The 20046-nt window shown below is 43.7% G+C and overlaps 2 protein-coding genes across 5 annotated transcripts in view; both read left to right on the top strand.

Moving 5' to 3' along the window:
- Positions 1–20046, top strand: part of Mp (collagen XV/XVIII-type protein multiplexin) — a 307755-nt gene that overhangs the window by 49697 nt on the left and 238012 nt on the right. The gene's annotated exons all lie outside the window — the stretch shown is intronic.
- Positions 380–8464, top strand: LOC144128184 (uncharacterized). Its single transcript, XM_077661328.1, has 4 exons — positions 380–463; positions 569–664; positions 1600–1704; positions 8372–8464. Exons 1-4 carry the CDS (start codon positions 419–421, stop codon positions 8462–8464), a joined length of 339 nt encoding a protein of 112 aa, XP_077517454.1. The 5' UTR covers positions 380–418.

The raw sequence follows: 20046 nt of genomic DNA, 5'->3' as shown, positions 1-20046 counted from the left end.
TCTTTTTCGAAATATGCCGTTCGTTACTGCCGCTTGAGCATCTGTACTCCTAATGTCTTGGAATATGCACACCGGTTTTATTCTTGCGCGAGATAAAACAAAAAGGCCATCCTTTCTGATGTATGTCTGCAAATATACTTTGCTGTGTACTTGGTTTAATTTTTCTTAATTGCGTTCAAGAATGACCAGATGCGAAAGAGTTTTTTTTTTTGCAATGGTAAGGCTGAGAGACAGCCGCTGATTTGTGGCTGCATTTTTTTTTAATACGTAAGAAAAATGCGACCTTATATATATTATTAAGTGACCGTTTCTATTGGCTTTTCTTGATGCCAAGCGAGCGCATTGTACATTGTATATTGTTTTATTTTTTTGCCAGCGTTCTCTGGAACAAAGCACTGCGCCTTTGACAACAGAAGCCATGAGCACGTTTCATCGAGAGATGCAAACGCCTCAAGATGATACAGTATATATATATGTCGAATTACTTTCAATCTCTCACTAGGCAGTGCTGTTCAAAAAAAACACACCTGCACTGGACAAGATTCATTTCTCGTGTGCACCCTTACAGGCAGCTTCTGATGTGGCCTCAGAAGATATGGACATTTCGGATGAGCCTGTCACTGTGGGCGTGTTAAGTGACTTGTCAGCATCGCAAGATGTCTTGGTAAGTCAAGCACCTCCAATAACTTTACATCCAATGTAACAGAAGTATGTGCATGTTCATATCCTGCAAATGTCAAGATCTGTGTGACCTATTAGTGGTTCATTAAGGGTAAAACTTATGCATAGTGCTCAAGTCATAGGTCTGGGGCTTGAGGGTTGCTATTACATTATGTCAACGTGGTGGGCTTACCCTTAGGGTACGTCTACTATGTTTTCTACTATGGCTTTTGTGTATTTGCATGCTCTACTTGTTTATAAAATATTTGGTGAATATAACAACATAGTTTATGTTGTTGATAGTTATATGTGCAGCTGCATTCTGGAAGAGTTGCAAAACTGCAGATGCTGAAAATAGCTGCAGGCCACAGTTTGTAGTGGCACTGGGGGCCTTTACAATGTTCTTAGAGGGCATACTTATCTGCAAACTTTAGTGGTGTTCAAATGTTGCAAGACGGTCCTTTTGAAAACAGTGAAATACCTTAACCAGTGAAGGGACAATTTATTAGGTATCATTAAGTGATTTCGCACATATCTATGGTGAGAAATACCTTTATAGCTCTCTTTAAAAGTTTGTTTTGGCTTACTTGAATCCCAAATTGTGCTGCCAGGAAATCACAATTTGTTTAATTTAGAAAGGACTTTACTACATATTATGCCAATGCCATGTTTGTGATGCTGTCAGTGCGCCATGACGAGCCAAAAGTGACATTCTATTTGACCATAAGCACAAAGCAGTGAAGGTAGGCTCAAGTTTTACAAGCATCGCAAGATCACTTTATTCGAAAAATGAGGTAACATCTAATTTTATTCTGTGCACTTCATGGTTTGAGTGTTATTTTTTCTATTTTTGTACCAGTTATAGCGGGAACCGTAAGTTGACTACTTTAACAGAACAAACTTCTTTGCTTGCATGCATTGTGGTCATCTTTTCTCTAGCCAGGCAGTTCAAGGCAGCATGACGAAATTATGGATGCCTCTTCACCTCCATCCTTGCAAGCTAGCAACATCTTAGAAAGACCATCAACGTCACAATGTGAAATGGTAAGAAGGCATAAGAAAGACCTGTTGCTGGAAATTCTAATCTTTTTTCCATGGTTAATGACGGCCCATCACTCAGAGAGCTTTGTACATAACTGATTCTTCATACAGTTTGTGCATCCCAAATAAAAAAAATTCAGCACTACCATGAGAAAATTTTTAACATTTCGTAATACATGCTTTATTTGGGCTTCACCTGTAATTGTTTCAAGATGAATTGTCAAGCCATGTAGCTAAAAAATCATCTAGAAAGTAACGAACCACCTTGCTCGGATACCTTTTGTTCCTAAGAATTACTTTTGTACAATTGAAACGGTTACCAATATCAAATAATTATGTTCTAGCACAATGAACTGAAAACTTTTTCTTTTTGTACAGCATTGCCGTGGGGCTGCCTGATCTGCTTTCATGCATAAAATTACATTATATCCTATACAAAAACTTGAATGCTAGTGGATTAGGCATGTAAACTGGTAACTTTTGCACTGACCACTTTGCATGATGTACTATAGAACTTTTAGAAAGGAAATGAGCTAATGTATTTAGCTGTTTACGTTTTTCTTAGAAATGTGTGATGAGGTAGTGCTTAGTTTGTGTTAAACTCCATTTCAGCAGCAGGCCGTACAAGATACTCCCGAAAAGGCTTTTCTGCGAAGCGAAGTTAGGCGGTATACGAATCTACAAACTGCAAGCAAAAAGAGAATTAATTGTTTGCAGCAGTACCGACGCCGGCTTGCACGCAAAGTCGCCCATCTAGAGGATGTCGTCAAGGACTTATCCAAAAACCGCATTCTTATCGACGAAGGCATCGCAACGCTGGAGAGCCTTGCAGGACCTAACAAAGACCTATTTATGCGTCAAATGGCACAGAAGTCTGGGGAAGCAATGCCAACTGTTTATTCACCGGAACTCAGGGCCTTTGCCTTGACGTTACACTTTTATTCACCAAAAGCCTACAACTATGTGCGAGCTGTATTTGACACCTGCTTACCGCATCCAAAAACCTTGTCGAAATGGTACCAGAGCATTGATGGTGCTGCTGGTTTCACAAATGAAGCCCTGGCTGCACTAGAAATTAAAGTTGATCAAAATTCAAACACAGGCTACCCAACAATTAGTAACTTGGTTGTCGATGAAATGGCAATTCGAAGGCATGTAGAGTGGGATGGGAAAAGATTTCATGGATATGTCGATATGGGAACTGAGGTAAACGATGACTGCCTCCCAATCGCTAGAGACGCATTCGTTTTAATGCTGGTAGCGATTAATGGACGCTGGAAACTTCCAATTGGTTATTTTTTAGTTGATGGACTTACAGGAGAGCAAAGGAGCAGCCTGGTTCTACAGGCTCTCTCTCATGCTCATGAAAATGGAGCACATGTTGTGAACCTCACATGTGATGGTGCTGCAGCAAACTTATCAATGTAGCGTAGCCTTGGCTGCAAGCTTGACCTTGCTGAACTGAATGCATATTTCCCACATCCAGTTACAAAACAACCGGTTTTTGCAATGCTGGATGCATTCCATATGCTGAAGCTCCTGCGCAACACACTTTGTGACAAAAGAATCATTGTAGATGAAGACGGTGGAGTGGTTAATTGGAAGCATATTGAGGACCTCTATGAGGTTCAGTATGCAGAAGGGCTCCATTTAGCTAATAAGCTGAGGCAGTCGCACATAGATTGGAAAAGTCAGCCGATGAAAGTCTCTCTTGCTGCACAGCTCTTCAGCAAGTCTGTAGCTGACGCTTTAGCAGAATGCAGAGCACAGAATATTCCAAGACTCCGCCAAACTTCCGCAACCGAAAAATTGTTTAGGTATGTAAATGGCACATTTGATATCCTTAACTCACGACACCTAAAACAGTATGGGTGGAAGAAGCCGCTGACCATTGAAAACTCGACTGTTGTCGTTGCATACCTGCAAAAACTGAAGTCCTACTTTTCTTCGCTGAGAGAGTCAGCAGATGGAAAGCTAATAATTGAAACTAACAGGAAAACTGGATTTATCGGCTTTATTATCTGCAGCGAAAGTGTTATCTCTCTATACAATCATTTAATCAGGGACAATCAGCTACTGGCATACCTTCCTACAATAAAACTAAGTCAAGATCACTTGGAATTGTTCTTTGGTGTCATTCGTTCATTTGGGGTATGCAATGACAATCCTACAGCAAGACAGTTTGCTGCAGCATACAAACGCCTAATAATTAAAAATGAGGTGAAGGATGTTGCTGCTGGGAACTGTCTTCCACTAGAACAAATTCAAATTTTGCATGCGAGTTCAACAGCAAAGCCTTCTTCCACCGACGTGATTAACTTGAGCACCTCGAGAAGAAGCCTTGCCGACAGTGAAGCCCTTTCAACAGAGACCCTTCCGGAAGATCACGCGTACTGCGCAGATCCAGGCAAAATTTCGGATCTTGTTGATTCCATCATTGTACACATTGCCGGTTTGGTTATTCGTCATTTGCAGGCCCGCACCAAGTGCTCCGAGTGCACTTCTCCACTGACTGTTTCAGGCCCTGTATACACTGCACACTCTCTCATACAAAGGAAGTCCTCCGGTGGACTTAACTATCCTTCAAGAGATGTGTTAACGATTCGCCGAGAAATAGAGAAGCACTTGCTCACGGCTCTTGCATATTCCTCACTGCCATCCCAAACACTTTCAGCTAAGGCTGGCCTTACTGCAATGACTACATTCATTGGCAGAGACCTGTTTAAGGGTCTAGATGAGCATATGCTCGATAGTTATGCCCTGGAGAGCCACTCAGCTCATTTAATGAGGGCAATAGTTGACAAATATCTGGATGTGAGAATGCATCACGTTGCCAGGTCAATCACACATAGGCTACATCATGAAAGGGTTCGACAGAAATACACAAAGTTTATGCAGTTCAAGGGCCAGTAGCAAGGTTTTGTGTCTGTCGCAAACTATATCCTAACTATTGCAAGGTTAAATTTTATTCTTCCATTGCTTTTCAGTGCTGTTTATTGCCGTAAAATTATCCTATCAGCATATTACATTTATACCTGTATGAAAGTAAGCAGTTAATGCAGAGATTCTCATACTTGTTTCTGGTGAATTCTTTGGTTTCTTGGAGCTCATGTTTGATTCCACAAGCAGTTAAATTCATGGATGCCTCAACCCCCCTTTGTTTTTTGCTAACTTTATTTTGGACTAATTGTATTTTAAATTCTTACAGTATAATTATTCACTATATAAGCAGCCATTTATAACTGAATTAACAGAAATTCAATTTTGCCATTATTAGAGGGGTTATGTGACTGTGCTCATTTCTGCATTAATGCCAGGCAGAATAAGATGCAAGCCAAGACATGAGGACTTCCAGAAATTCATAAGGGCTCCCAGGCAATAAATATATTAAGAATGTCTTGTTCAATTATAAACACGGGAAAATCATAAAAAAATGACAAGAATGTTGAACGGAAGAAAAGGAGCAGCAGAGAACAACAAAAAATTGCAAACGCCACGAGAGAAGTCTATGGGCAGAGCCAAAATCGAGGCACTTCCTTGCACGGCTAGTCCTCCCTATGGGTATGTGCAATGGGTATGTGCAATGGGCGTGGCAGATATGCGAACCGCTATGCTCCTGATCACAGGTTACACAAAAGCAGTTATCAGCTTCCAAGAGGAAACTAGAGTGATAGGTTGCACCTCTGAAAATAATTAAATTTGCAAAACCTCGGATGACACAGCCACCAAAGTCACATCCGGGTAAATAAATTCCGTCCTGCATGCTTTAACTGATTGTGCTCATTCTTGGGCCTAGAGCAGCCTGTTACCAATTGTACAGACGGGGCTTCTTTTGTGATTGTGATCTAACAATGATTTTACTGTTTGGACAGCAGTCTTTGTGTGCAGATGTTCGCTGCTAGAGTTGCAATTCCATCTTGCAGGAAAAAAAATCTTTGCAGAACACCACTGTCGTAAATATACAAGGAAAACGAAAACTAACCGCGAAAAAAGGGAGAAGTAAGGTCACTGAGCATACTTGTGAGGGCCATGTGAGCGGCAAAAGCAAAATAAAATATATATCAAATTTAGTATGCCAGCGAGCAATATGCCTCGGGTCATGCAGAGTTAGGTGAAGCTCCCAAGAGAGGTGAGAGAAGTAAAGGCACGGACGTTAACAAGAAGATACCGACTTGCTGCCGCATTACACTGGGGGAAGGAGATGGTGGAATATAAAAAGGAAGGAGGAAATAGAGCTGAGCTAAATTTAAGCACAGAACAGAAATAACTTTGTATACAGCAAAGCCATAGCCCAGAGCCAAAAAAAAAACACTATCAAGAAGCACAACAGTGTTTGGTAGGCCATCAAGGCCAACAACTGCTGTGGCTGTTGTCCAAGAACCTTAATCTCCGTTAATGGAAGATGGTCAAGACATACATACCAGTGCACATAGAGCTTCCAAGACTGTAATTAGGCATTGGAGACGGAATCTCTGTTGAAGAATCCAAGCTCTGAAAGTTCCAATTAAACAGTGTTCTCACCAATTTATGTCTCTTTAGCTTATTAGTTGAAACAAAATAAAAGACAATAATGCAGGTGAAAAAATGGCGCAAAAATGTGACGCCCTCTATTATTTGATGAGTGGGTTCTTCACTTACATACTATGAATGAGGAAACTTTTGATACACAAAGATAAGGATGATTCAATGCAGATGGATCAATAGCCTGCACAGAAAGCCTTTTTTGAGGAACAGCGAAATATTGTCACGTGTTTCTTTCTTAAAGTGCATTGAACCTTGCTGTGAATGTCGTATCTTCAAAGATTTGCAAATAGCTGCGTGGACCAAGCTCACTTTGGGATTTATGATGGTTCCACTGTTTGGATAAACATACTCATATGTTACCTTGGCAAGCTTTTGTCCCATCGTACCTTGTGAATGCTTTGATTTTGTTGGCAGATTACTAATATGGTTGGCAGCTGTGTAGACGAGTCCTGCTGATGCTAACCTGACTGTTTGGATAAACATTCACGTGTTGGCTTCGATAAATCATGTCTTTCTGCTGCTTATGAACATCTTGTGCCATATGATTTGTTCTTGCCCTTTTGCAGTTATGTTACGAGGTATGACTCATATATGTTGACCTGGTATAAATATTTTTATACATATCTCGATTGGTTCCATATGTGTCCACTTTACTTTGTGAATATTTTGTACCATATGATCTGTTTGTGCCGTTGTGCAGTTATGATACTACGAGTGGCTCATGTATGATGACCTTCTTGCTTGGATAAATGTTTTCATATATGTGCATTTTCCAAACAGAAACTGCCTCACCACAATCACACAGAAAGCTTGCTACTGTGACTAATGACAGCGCCTGTCAGGTCGCAGTAACGAAAGCTGCATTATTCTATAGGACGGTATCTGCCGTCGTCTTCCGACAAGGGCATACAGTTCTCGAGCAACTGCGTGAGCCCACAGCACCGCGTCAACTCCGAGCATCGGCTCCGAAACGAACGAACAAGCTAACGCCGAGGGCCGGGGACCCCCCTGCACCCCGCGCAGGCGCATACAGGCAGACGTAAAGCCGTCGGCGCTCTCTCTCAACAGCGAGAAAGAGAAATACTTTACTGCTGCATTTCACGTCGGAACCGCGTATGTGCGCGAGCGTATTCGGCGCGACTTGTGCCCCGAGGGTAGCGGAGAACGGCGGGCCCATGGGCGGGCCGAATTCCGCCTGCCCGAGAAATAGAATCTTGCGCAGCGCGCCGGAGCGCTCTGGAAGCCACTGCCTCCTTTTTTAGTTTTTTTCTTTGCCTATTCTCCGCTTATAGCATGCACTGAAATAAGCGCTCCGTGTGTGTGTATAACGATGAATGGAATTGCTTTCCATTCTCTTTACGAACCACAGTTGAACAGTGACGAGGTAGCGGCCGCACGCCGCTGGGAAAAATTCTGAATTCTAGCGACATTCAAAGCGGGCATGTGCAATTTGTATTTCTAGCAAGACCATGAAAACGCCTCTTCACGTCGGTACTGGAGTACCGTACACGTATAGCGTAGAGCGACGTTAGTTCAAATGCGCAGTGCCCCCGACGAACCTTTTGATGAAAAGTTTACCTGCAGTTTTCTACACTGCACCCAAAAACTCAGGTGCGTAATCAACAGAAGTGTTGAGACGCGGAGCCTTCACACAACCTCGGTACGCATTCCGCCAAAGCTGCAAGACAGGCGCTGCGCTACATCGGAGCACGGACGTTCACTAAAAAGCACCGCTATCCAAGCTGGTTGTCAGTCTGGTAACTGTGGAGGGCCTATTTCCCAAGAGTCAGTGCGCGAAAGGGCCCTCGGCAGCGGCGTCAGAGGAGGATGGCTTGCAGAGGCTGAGCGCGTGACGTCATGCTCCCTCCTAGTTTTTTTTCTCCTCGATGTCCATCGCTGCGCAGAGTCGAGCCCCCACGGCTCCGACTGAAGCGAGCGCGGCGAGGCGCGCGCCATACACAGGTAATCACGTGGTCATGTCACGTGGTACGTCGGAGGCTCGGCGCAAGCAAATCATGGCTCCAGGTGCGGCCAGTCACGTGGTATGAAGCCTGGCTCAAGGTCAAAGTGAAACATTGTTGGCCTTGAAAGTTGAAGCTCGGACAGTGCAGCTTTCGCTCCAACAGCCTCCATATGGCATACACAGGCCATTATGTGGGAGCTCCAGTCGGAAGGAGGGACCGATGATGGGCGCGGTGGTCCGCCAATCCTCCGCAGTGTTCCGTCCGAGGACACGTGAAGAAAGTAGAAAACAAGCACTCGAGGAATCAAATGAAGTTTCTAACTTACCAAAACGCTCCCCACAGTGTGTTATATAAGAGTGGAGTAACGGCTCCTTTCATTTTGTACGTGCATACCATTTTCCTTGTGGTTTGGGAAATGTAGTCATGGGACCGCTTACACGCAAAGTGTTGCAGAGTTCGCCTACATGCCTAGAAGCGCATTACCATTCTCTCAGTGATCGATTTATTCACCTACACACCACAGTAGCGGACGAGTAGCGTCCCACTTTAAGCTTCTGCGCTCGTGCAAACATGAATCATGCGGAGCATGTATGTCTCGACGAACGTGCAACATTTAGCGTGGCCCATGTCCCACAGCCAAGAGCTCTAGCAGCACGCCGCTCAGTCAAATACGGCGGCCGTGCCAGTCCGCTTGTTGAGACAAAGAACTTACCTACTTTCTTGTGGTGTGTAGTCGCTCACAAGTTGGTTGGCTTGAGTTTGTTGTTGTATTTTATGTACATGCCCCATGCGGCTGTGATGTATTTCAGGCACGCCCGTGCAATAAAACGCAGTTGCTGGCACTGCGATGCGTCTCTTCTTCCGGGCCCTCCTGATTAAGTGCAGCTGTCAGCGTGGACCAGCCGCTCACCAAGCCCCGTTTTCCACCTTGCTGCCACTGTAGCACAGAGACGCGCAGCTTCCGCACGGCGGAGACTCGCGCTGCAGGCGTGATGTGCAGGGCAGACGCTGCTGCAGCGGCCAGACTTGAAAACAAACTCAGAGGAGCGCTAGAAATAGCTACGCTTTCCAGCGCGCCTGCGAGCGCCGCCAAGGCCGCCGTCGTATATACATCCACTGCTCACTGATGCCTCGCCGATCGTTTTCCACGCACATGTGCTTTCCAAGTGGCCGTCGCCGACTGTATGTCTAGCGGTGCCGGAACGTAAGACCACAGCGCACGCGGGCACTTGGCAGACGGGCGACTTTGAGGTTAGGTTCGGGGCATTTTCAGCGCAAAAAGTGACCGGAAAAAGGAGCAACGAAAACATTGCCCACCGTCTGCGAGTTGCGTAAGATGCTCCACGGCGATGCTCTCTTGAGAACTCTTATTGAGAACCAGCTCTTCGGGTGGTGTTCGTCGCCCATTCTGGGAAGACACAGAGAGTCTGCCAGCCGCACTCTTTGAATCGGTCGCAGTCTGGGTTTTACGGCGGCGTTTGTCCGATTTTCTTCCTCAGCCTCAGGGACGCACTCTGTTCTCTTCTTCCGCATGACGCTGCCGTTGACAAGCAGTCCGTCACGTGTCTTGTCCAACGTCAGACGTAATTGGCATTCCACTTTCTGTAGGCGCCTTCTGGGTCTCGCATCTTCGGCGGCAAACAAGTGAACTAATGGTCGCGTATCCTCGCTCGTGGCCCGTCCCCAAGCATGGCTGCGATCATCAATGGCGCAAGGGCAGCTTTGCTAATGAGTGCTATGATTAATGCGCTTGATCTTCACAAGTTGGGGTCAACGACCCTCATTTCCAAGCATTTCGCTGCACGGAAACTACCACCACGACAGGAGGAATGCTGTGGCGATTTAACCCCGCTCCTCCTCTCCACCAGCCGGTTGCTCACACCACCTGGCGACCGATGCGGGCCGGCTTCCTTGAGCAACATCTTCCTCTGCGCTAAGTGTACAACCGTACCCCGCCAGTACAGATGGCACAAACTCACAGAACCCGTCACCCTCTCACACACCTTAGGAAAGCTAGTTCCACGGCTCCCGAGCAGCACAGGCAGCAGCGGCGAGCAGGAAATGAACTCGCGATATGCCGTCGAGTGACATGCGCTGGCGGGTGCGGCTTTTGGTTTTGGGCGCCCAAAAGCCAGAGTTCCTTACGATGCAGAGTGAGCTAGAATTGGCGTTTCGAGGGTCTAGCAAGTGATATTGCTAACACTTACGGCGGGCTAGAAATGAATAATATAAGGCGCCTACATGCAATATTTCGAAAGATCACTAATCAGTTTCAGTTAAACTGGTGGGTGGCTGACATGCTCCAGCCGTTTTCTTATGTCTGCCTGCGGTGACAATAATATGCCGGAGAAAGTGTCCTTACAAGTCAAGAAACCTCGTTTTTTTGTGTATTACTAACAGTGTTCGGTGAAACCACCTGTACATGCTTTTATGCAAAAATCAGCAATAAGAATCAACAAGAATGCATCATGAAGAAACCAGAATGCAAGAAAAAAAAACACCCGCATATAAAAGAATCATCGGTGATGTGCCAGAAAAGTTCTTTCCAAAGTCTTGCAGTATGCCCCGGTATAGCTGTATTTCCCGGTATATATGCTCTTCCTGGGCACAGTTGTTGCCGGCGCAGCAGTCGCCGTGGTTGCTGGTCTGACGCCGCTGCCGACTGGCACTTTATGGCCGGTGTAGCACGCATGTTGGGCAGCCACATGGTGGATACTGAACGCAGCCGCGCGCTGGTCGACCCACCATCACTTGGTGCCGAGACGGAGGGATGGAGGGCTACACTGTTAGATGACCGTTTTCGATCGAGAAAATCGGAGGCCCGCCTTAACAAAACCGACGGCGTCTTATTTCTCAAAGAATCGCTCGCTAGCAAGCTTTTCCACTATTCGCCCGTACATGGTAGAAGTTTTCGGTAGAGAATACGCAATCCATGCAGAGAACCACCATACAGAATGTTCAATTTAAATATTAGGCAGAAGTACTTGCAAGAATAGAGAAAACATGTTCTTTGCATGTATTCTTATTGTTGATTAAAGCTGCAAACTGGGCGAGTTGGTATTGATTCATATTTGAACAGCGCAATATTGTTGGTTTGTACCGAAAGCGCTCCTTAGAATTCCGGCATCCAAGGTATGGCCATGGGGACATGCCAGTGCGCGATTTCTGTGCGGCTGTTTCCGCTGCGAACATCTTGCTTGAAGCCCGTGTCACCCAATTACAAAAACCGCTTGTTTCTTGGCCGACGACAATTTGGTTCACGCACGCCGTGCCGAGGACAGCAGAGCAGGATAAAGGCTTCCAATAGCCGCGAGAACCATGCGAAAGCAACATTCTTCTCAGCACGAGCAGTCGCTATGCAATACAGCTGAAAAACACGCAGCTGCGGCCAACCGCCCAAGCCAGCCTGGCGTTCGTGACCGGATGAGTAGCTGGATGGAGCCACTTCTCGAAGATGGCCGCTCCTGCGAGAAAAATTCAAAATAAGCCTGTACACAACCAGTGTAAAACCTAAAGTACCGTACAAAAACTACCCAGTGTGATGCAATCATGTCGCTGCTTATACGCGATGCTTCATCGGTGCCTCCGCAGCTCCAAGTCATGTTTAACAACCTCGTCTCATTTGTGGCACTGCGGGTCGAAGTGAAGAGCGGTGTGCTACCTAAGTGTATGCGCTTATTCAACGACGTAGAATTTGGTATGACTGGAGAACTCATTAACTTTTACCGCCAGATCTGTAACTTTTGTTAAGAACCGGAATTGAGAGATAGTCTTTGAAATAATAGCTTCAAATGCCCCTTTCCTGATCAACAGAGCTGCACACCGCTTTTCGACGTACGCTCCACAGAAAGCAAGGCAGCTGCGCAGCCGATGTTAAATCCTGTGGATGCCGTCGTAGAATAATTTCCTCTTGGCCATCCGGTGGCTCACGGACCTTACCACCTCGCCGTTGGTCGGAAAGCGCGCTCCCTTCAGACTTTAGTTCATTTGGCGGAACAACCAGATGTTCAGGGGAGTTGCAAGGAGGAGGGTTACCTATCGCGGTAAAAAAAAAAAAAATTTGGCACACATCGCTTTACTGGTGAGCGCATGTATGGTGCTGTAAGTTGATATAGTGACGTCAGTGACGTCATTTCCGCAAGATAACTGCGCCTGGCAGAAATTCCGAGCTTCTGTGTGAGGGTAACATCCTTCAAGCGTTGCAACGCAGAGATGAAAACAAAAAGTTCTTGAACGCTCTTCTGCATGCACAACACCTGTTGACGGCAACTGACCGCTGGAAACTAGCACTAAACGCAAAAACACACATCAACGCAAGACATCACAGGCGTTTAGTGCGGAAGAAGACGTCGTGTAAGCTTCGGCTCGTAATTCGCACAGCATTAAGGATAGCTCCGCTAAAGTCAATAAGGCATGGACACCCACTCATTGTTTCCGAGACAGCTTGTCGGGTGACACGCTCGCTCCAGTCCTCTGGGAGGCATTTGCAGACGTTCGGCACGGGGCTTCTGCTCAGTGGGTCGAGGACCGGATTTAAATGAGCACTGCGGGAAAACTGAAGTTAGCCTTTAGTAGAACTTTCTTGCGGGCTAGTCGGTTCACTTTCGAGGAAGTTTAGAAACTGTGCTAAAGGACGAGGGCAGGAGGTCATGACACGAAGACGATACCACGGGCGCAGACTACCAACTGTTTGTTCGAGGAAGCGAAAGCACAGGCGCGCGACCACCTTTGTCACTCGCACATGTACAGATAGATAGGGGAGATAAATCTACAGTATGTCTGGTACCAATGCTTCAGGCCGGGTGAACCAACAAGGAAATCTGAAATCGCACCACACAGCATTGCATTATCAAAACAAAGACACAAAGATGGCAAATTGTCTCTAAACAAATAGCTGGACTACAGGCGAAAAGTGATGAAATAAAAACTGGCGTTATCGCGGCCTAAATGGTAAAATCCAAAACAACACGTAAGAAGAGTAAAGGCGAGGGTGAGGCGATAAAAAGAGAGATGACTACGTAGATGGCGATATGTAAAACAGCAATCAACCAGAATAAAGGTGAAGGTGAGGCAGTAAAACATCAGAAATCATGCGAAAATGGAAAAACAGGCATGAGGGCAGGGTAACAACAAGGAGCGAATGAATGGGCATAAAAACAAATTTGCCCTAAAAGCTGTGAACGAGTAAACACAGTAATGATGAAAACATCGCGTGAAAAGTTGTGAAAAATTTACTACTGGCCTTCCACAAGAGCGATTTCGTTCGGTCGAAACAAAATGCACGACGAGCTGACACATTTGTCGTTAGATTTTCCTATGTGAAATGCTTCCACCACCTTCCTTCTGAACAAAACAGTCGTTTTTTTTTTTCAAAAATTGGTCGTCATGGAATCTTTTTCTTGCACTCACTTTTACCCTTGCATCCGTTACAAAGTTTGGCTAAGTGGTCTCCTTAGTTATTGATTACTGGCAAGTTAGGCGCGCATGCCCTTTCATTAAAATACCAACCCGTTTTTCCAATATAGAACCTGCCGCAGGTGAGGGAATACACTCGGTGAAATTCTTGCCGCGCTTCTTACTACACTGGGGCCTACTCTTCTTTTCTATAGCCATCAAAGGGCACACACTGCTGGGTTTACATGGTGCCGAGAAGGCGATCTTGACCCCGAAACGGCTCGCCACTCTTTTGGCGTTATGCGAAACGCGATGAATGTAGAGCATAACCTGCACGATATCTTTCTTGATAGTGTCTTAATTTCTGCTTTTTGCAACCCTTCACTTATTGCAATAAGCTTTCGCATGCACGGGTGATTAAATGCTGAAGGTGTCCACCGGCACGAAAGCGCTGGCTTGTTGAATGAAGCTTATTTTCATTTTATGCTCAAGATTTTTTTCAGGGCGGACTGGCAGGCCAGGGTTACGTTAGCGCGTTCAACAAGCTTGGAATGAGCGTTTTCAAATGGCAGTGACGTCTTCTTAGTCCTAGTTCAGTTCGCAACAGTCGACCAGAGTATGGTCAACTGATTATTTTTTCTCCTCCGCTGAAACAAAAAGGGCTCTCATTGCACCTTGATCGAAGCACACTCCAAACCAGCCAATAAAGTGCGCAGGATGCCTCGAAAAGTGGCGGCTAAGCCAAGACCAGTGGCGTTTCTCCGAAAAGTGCCTGTTGAAACACCACCTTGGCGGAAAGTTCCAGCCTCGGCAAGCCGGGGGTTGGAGAGCGGGATTGTTTTATTTACGCATAATTACGCAAGGATCCGCGCGGAGTAGTGAGGACACAAGTTCTGGCGGGGAAGAAAAAAAACGGCACTGCATCCTCCGCGAGCGCGCCAAAGCCGTATTTTGCGAACAACTGTTCTCGTCAGGAGCACGCGCGATCTACGAGCCCAAGTCGATACCAGCGCCCAGTAAGCAACGTTCTGGGAGAGTCACGAGGCGTAGATTTTAGGCGCTGGTGATTAGCGTTTCGACGGCTAGGAAAATTCCCAGAAAACATAATTCCTGGAACCGTCCACAGCATTTCACGTCCTCCTCGTGAATTCCCGAGAGTTCGCAGAAGGAGGGACAAAAAAAAAAGTCGTTTGCGCGCTGTTCGAAAACCTGTACAGTTCTCTCGCATCCGTTTCCTTGTAACTGCCGTTCTCTGCCAAAAGTCGGCGGGAGGGATGGTGCCATCGCCAGGCTGCGAAGCATAGATGCATAACGTACACGCCACCCACATGGACGCTGTCGACATGCGCGCCTCTGGAATTTCGAAGGCACAGCCCGAGGAATGAATAATTCCCAGAGCGCTGCCACCACACTGTGCTGGTCTTAGCAGAGAACAGCCCGAGAGTGTTCCCAGGAAGTGCGCGTTCCGTATCTCGTAGAATACAACCTTCAGTTTGTCGCTTCTCACGACAGCTGTTGACGCTTACTGGGGTAATATTAACGTACGCAGAAACGCTAGAAAGCGTTTTCCTGGTAGTGGTGGTGTCCCTCTTCGCTAGTCAGTTCAGTCTTGGACTGTCCCTGCACTTTCATCGTCCAGAGAAACTTGCTAGGTCATAGTGCGCTCCACGTCTTCAAGTTCTTCTGGCTTTCTTGACGGTGCTCTCTATTGACGGCCGGAACTTTAATTCTATTGCCAGAGTATAAGGAACCTGAAAATTGGAAAAAAGCTGACTTTAGAACGCGTTTTATTGCGAACTGGTCACTGTTCAAGCAGAGTGTTATACGTTCAAAGAACACGTCCCTGGACTAAGGCCTGCACTAAGTAGCAGATAGATAGATAGATAGATAGATAGATAGATAGACAGACAGACAGACAGACAGACAGACAGACAGACAGACAGACAGACAGACAGACAGATAGATAGATAGATAGATAGATAGATAGATAGATAGATAGATAGATAGATAGATAGATAGATAGATAGATAGATAGATAGATAGATAGATAGATAGATAGATAGATAGATAGATAGATGGATGGATGGATGGATGGATGGATGGATGGATGGATGGATGGATGGATGGATGGATGGATGGATGGATGGATGGATGGATGGATGGATGGATAGATAGATAGATAGATAGATAGATAGATAGATAGATAGATAGATAGATAGATAGATAGATAGATAGATAGATAGATAGATAGATAGATAGATAGATAGATAGATAGATAGATAGATAGATAGATAGATAGATAGATAGATAGGTAGATAGATAGATAGATAGATAGATAGATAGATAGATAGATAGATAGATAGATAGATAGATAGATAGATAGATAGATAGATAGATAGATAGATAGATAGATAGATAGATAGATAGATAGATAGATAGATAGATAGATAGATAGATAGATAGATAGATAGATAGATAGATAGATAGATAGATAGATAGATAGATAGATAGATAGATAGATAGATAGATAGATAGATAGATAGATAGATAGATAGATAGATAGATAGATAGATAGATAGATAGATAGATAGATAGATAGATAGATAGATAGATAGATAGATAGATAGATAGATAGATAGATAGATAGATAGATAGATAGATAGATAGATAGATAGATAGATAGATAGATAGATAGATAGATAGATAGATAGATAGATAGATAGATAGATAGATAGATAGATAGATAGATAGATAGATAGATAGATAGATAGATAGATAGATAGATAGATAGATAGATAGATAGATAGATAGATAGATAGATAGATAGATAGATAGATAGATAGATAGATAGATAGATAGATAGATAGATAGATAGATAGATAGATAGATAGATAGATAGATAGATAGATAGATAGATAGATAGATAGATAGATAGATAGATAGATAGATAGATAGATAGATAGATAGATAGATAGATAGATAGATAGATAGATAGATAGATAGATAGATAGATAGATAGATAGATAGATAGATAGATAGATAGATAGATAGATAGATAGATAGATAGATAGATAGATAGATAGATAGATAGATAGATAGATAGATAGATAGATAGATAGATAGATAGATAGATAGATAGATAGATAGATAGATAGATAGATAGATAGATAGATAGATAGATAGATAGATAGATAGATAGATAGATAGATAGATAGATAGATAGATAGATAGATAGATAGATAGATAGATAGATAGATAGATAGATAGATAGATAGATAGATAGATAGATAGATAGATAGATAGATAGATAGATAGATAGATAGATAGATAGATAGATAGATAGATAGATAGATAGATAGATAGATAGATAGATAGATAGATAGATAGATAGATAGATAGATAGATAGATAGATAGATAGATAGATAGATAGATAGATAGATAGATAGATAGATAGATAGATAGATAGATAGATAGATAGATAGATAGATAGATAGATAGATAGATAGATAGATAGATAGATAGATAGATAGATAGATAGATAGATAGATAGATAGATAGATAGATAGATAGATAGATAGATAGATAGATAGATAGATAGAACTTTTATTCATGTCAATTGCCAGACAACATAAATCAGGCCTACCAAAGCCTCAAAGGGCTTGAGTGGCAGCGCCTGGCAGACAGCGAACGTTGGCAAAACAAAGGAAAATAGAGACGTTGCAATGAACTTTGCAAAAAAGAAAAAGGTCACCAAACATAGTGAAACAAATATATAACTATTACAACATCAAGAAAGATTACAGTAATTTGAAATTAATACAGTAAATAGGTGAAATAACTACGGGGCAGGAAGCAGCGCGGAGACATACCGCAAAGTTTTTTTCAGGGTGTATTTAGTTTTCATGCGGAGTACAGTAGGTGGCAAGCTATTGAAACAGGCAGGTACATAGTAATGGCGTGTGCGCTTTCCGTACCGGGTTGATGAGCGAGGAATGCAATAGCGGTATTGTGGTCTTAAATCCCGAGCAGGAACGTATGGAACGGTGAACAGACTCAATTCTTTTTGAAGTTGAAGAAGTCTACGGACTCTGCTTTCAGTACCACGTTACCAGGTGTGGTACCACCACGCTTCTATAAATTTCACCTCCCGCTCAATAGCGCCAGTATGCCAGACCAGGTTTTCTTTGTAAGCTCTTTAAGTACTGTACCTCATAACTGGAAACTTCCTCACGTTATTTCCACATACAAACCTGACGATCGCAAAGACAGTTCCAATTAGAGACCGATATTGTTAACGTCAGTGAAGCCTAAAATTCGTAACAACATTTTGCATGGTAATGTTATCCGTCACTTCATGACTAACAAGCTGCTTTTTGCGATTAACATGGCTCTCAGAAAGGAAAATCCTGTGAATCACAGTTTTCCGAGTTACTCATTGAAATTTATTATTCACTACACAGGTCACATTGAAGCAGTGTCCGTAGACTCTCTATGAATTTTCATCTGGCTCCTTACAATTGCGTATGATTAAAACTTCGGAGTTTTAATATGAAGGGAACAAAGGTAAGTTAAAACATACCTGAGCTCTTCCTTATCTGGTTACTTGTCAATACTGTAACCCTGATTTCGAGATTGGTGCAGGGGTTATGATAGAAAATGCATGCGTACGCTTGAGATCACGATGCACCAAATGCACAAAAAGTCGGAATACCTGTACGAATCCGTATGGGCAATACACACACAGCTGTAAAAGTAGGCGAGATTATGCATAATACGCTAATCATAAATTGCAATGGGACGACAAGAACAAGTTGTAATGAACATTTTCAGAGGCGGTCGTCCTCAGTAATAACAGTCGTGGTTTTCCTAGTGGAGGCTTTGAGTGTGTTCACATTTATACATTCACGCAGCAGTCTGTTACTCTCTTCTATGACCAGCAGAGAGAGAAAAAAAGAAAGAATACTCGAAGGTGTCGCAAAGCGGTGAAAAGTGCTTGAAACTTTTTATTTCTAGTCCTGAGCTAACGATGATAAGGCGATCTTAGGCCTGTGCTTTTTATTATGTTGATGTGATTGTCGAACAAAAAGAGGAAAGATAAAAGGATTAACATGTCTTACTATCTCGCCGGCAGTATTTCGAACAGATAAAATGAAGGGTCATGCGCTGTATTGCTTTGCAATTATTAGTGAGATATGCTTGGTAGGGATTCCAAACGTGATTAGCGTATCCCAGAATCGGTCGCACGAAGGATTTATAAGCTGCTAGCTTCACGTTAGATGCTGCTGACGTATGTTGCGTGCAGAGAAACAAAGTTCATTGTGCACTTGTTTTTTCGTTTCTTTGGTATATTTTACTGCGGTTAACTGCTGTACTTTCTAATGTTCGGCCATTTCATCGCTGGCTTCACAGCTTGCATTGAAAAATTAAAGCGGCTTCCTTCTTATATGAAGACCTCCAGAGCTTTTGATTTGGGCCAGCCTGCTGAATAATATCTGTAAACATGTCGGTGTTGGTGCATAATGTTCGAGATTTCGTTTGTTTGATTCGTTTGTTTGTAGATCACACTGTGTTAGATTAGAGAGCGATTTCTGTCAAATTTGGAGTTTCCTTTGTATCTTTATTGGGTCCTGTACTCATTGCATCATATCATCGCAGCTTCGTATTTTGCGCTGAAAACTACATTACCCCAGGTTAGCAGCCCCAATGATGATCTTCTGCAGGAGGACTTAACTTCATTAACGTAATGCTATAGCGTTTGGCTTATGCAGATTAATGTTAACGAATCAAAGGTAACGACATTCACTACATGTCACTCCAGTCTATCCTTACCACATATTATCACAAATATTTCTACTGGTTGTGTAAACCAGTATAGTACCTAGGTATTATCTTCTCGGTCAGCTTAGCATGGAACCATGATGACTGCATCACCAGCAAGACAAGTACAACACTGTGATTATTTCCTAGGACACTCAACGTGGCAACATCTTATCAACAACCTTGACAGGAAGGTAGCTACCCTTAGTTCACGAACATATTTAACATCACATTCACATCCGTCTTCACAAAACAAACTTATAAGCTTTCATCTTTCGCGACTGCCTGCCTGACATCTTTTTTGCCTTCAGCCTGTTTTTCTGCGCTCGGCAACACTTGCATTACCGAAAATATGAAGATACCGTCTTCAGGAGTAAAACCAGTCAAAAGACGCACAGCGAAGAGACGAGGCATACACACGACGACTGGCAGAGGCAAGGGAAAAGTTGAGCGCGAAATCCTCGAGGCGTTCCTCATTAGTATTCAAGGAGATGATTGCATCAGCAGTCCCTCTATCTACCTCATGCAGAAGAAACTAAGCTTCCTTTCATCACGGCGTTAGATCACAGCTTATCTTTAGATGTAGATTGTTGTTAACTTAGCAGCGCAAACTGCCACTTTTCCTGGGAGATTGTTTTCTTCTAT

Source organism: Amblyomma americanum, chromosome 1, assembly GCF_052857255.1.
Source record: "Amblyomma americanum isolate KBUSLIRL-KWMA chromosome 1, ASM5285725v1, whole genome shotgun sequence".
NCBI classification, from domain to species: domain Eukaryota; kingdom Metazoa; phylum Arthropoda; class Arachnida; order Ixodida; family Ixodidae; genus Amblyomma; species Amblyomma americanum.
Note: the sequence above shows the minus strand (reverse complement) of the source record. Positions and strands in the feature narration are given on the sequence as shown.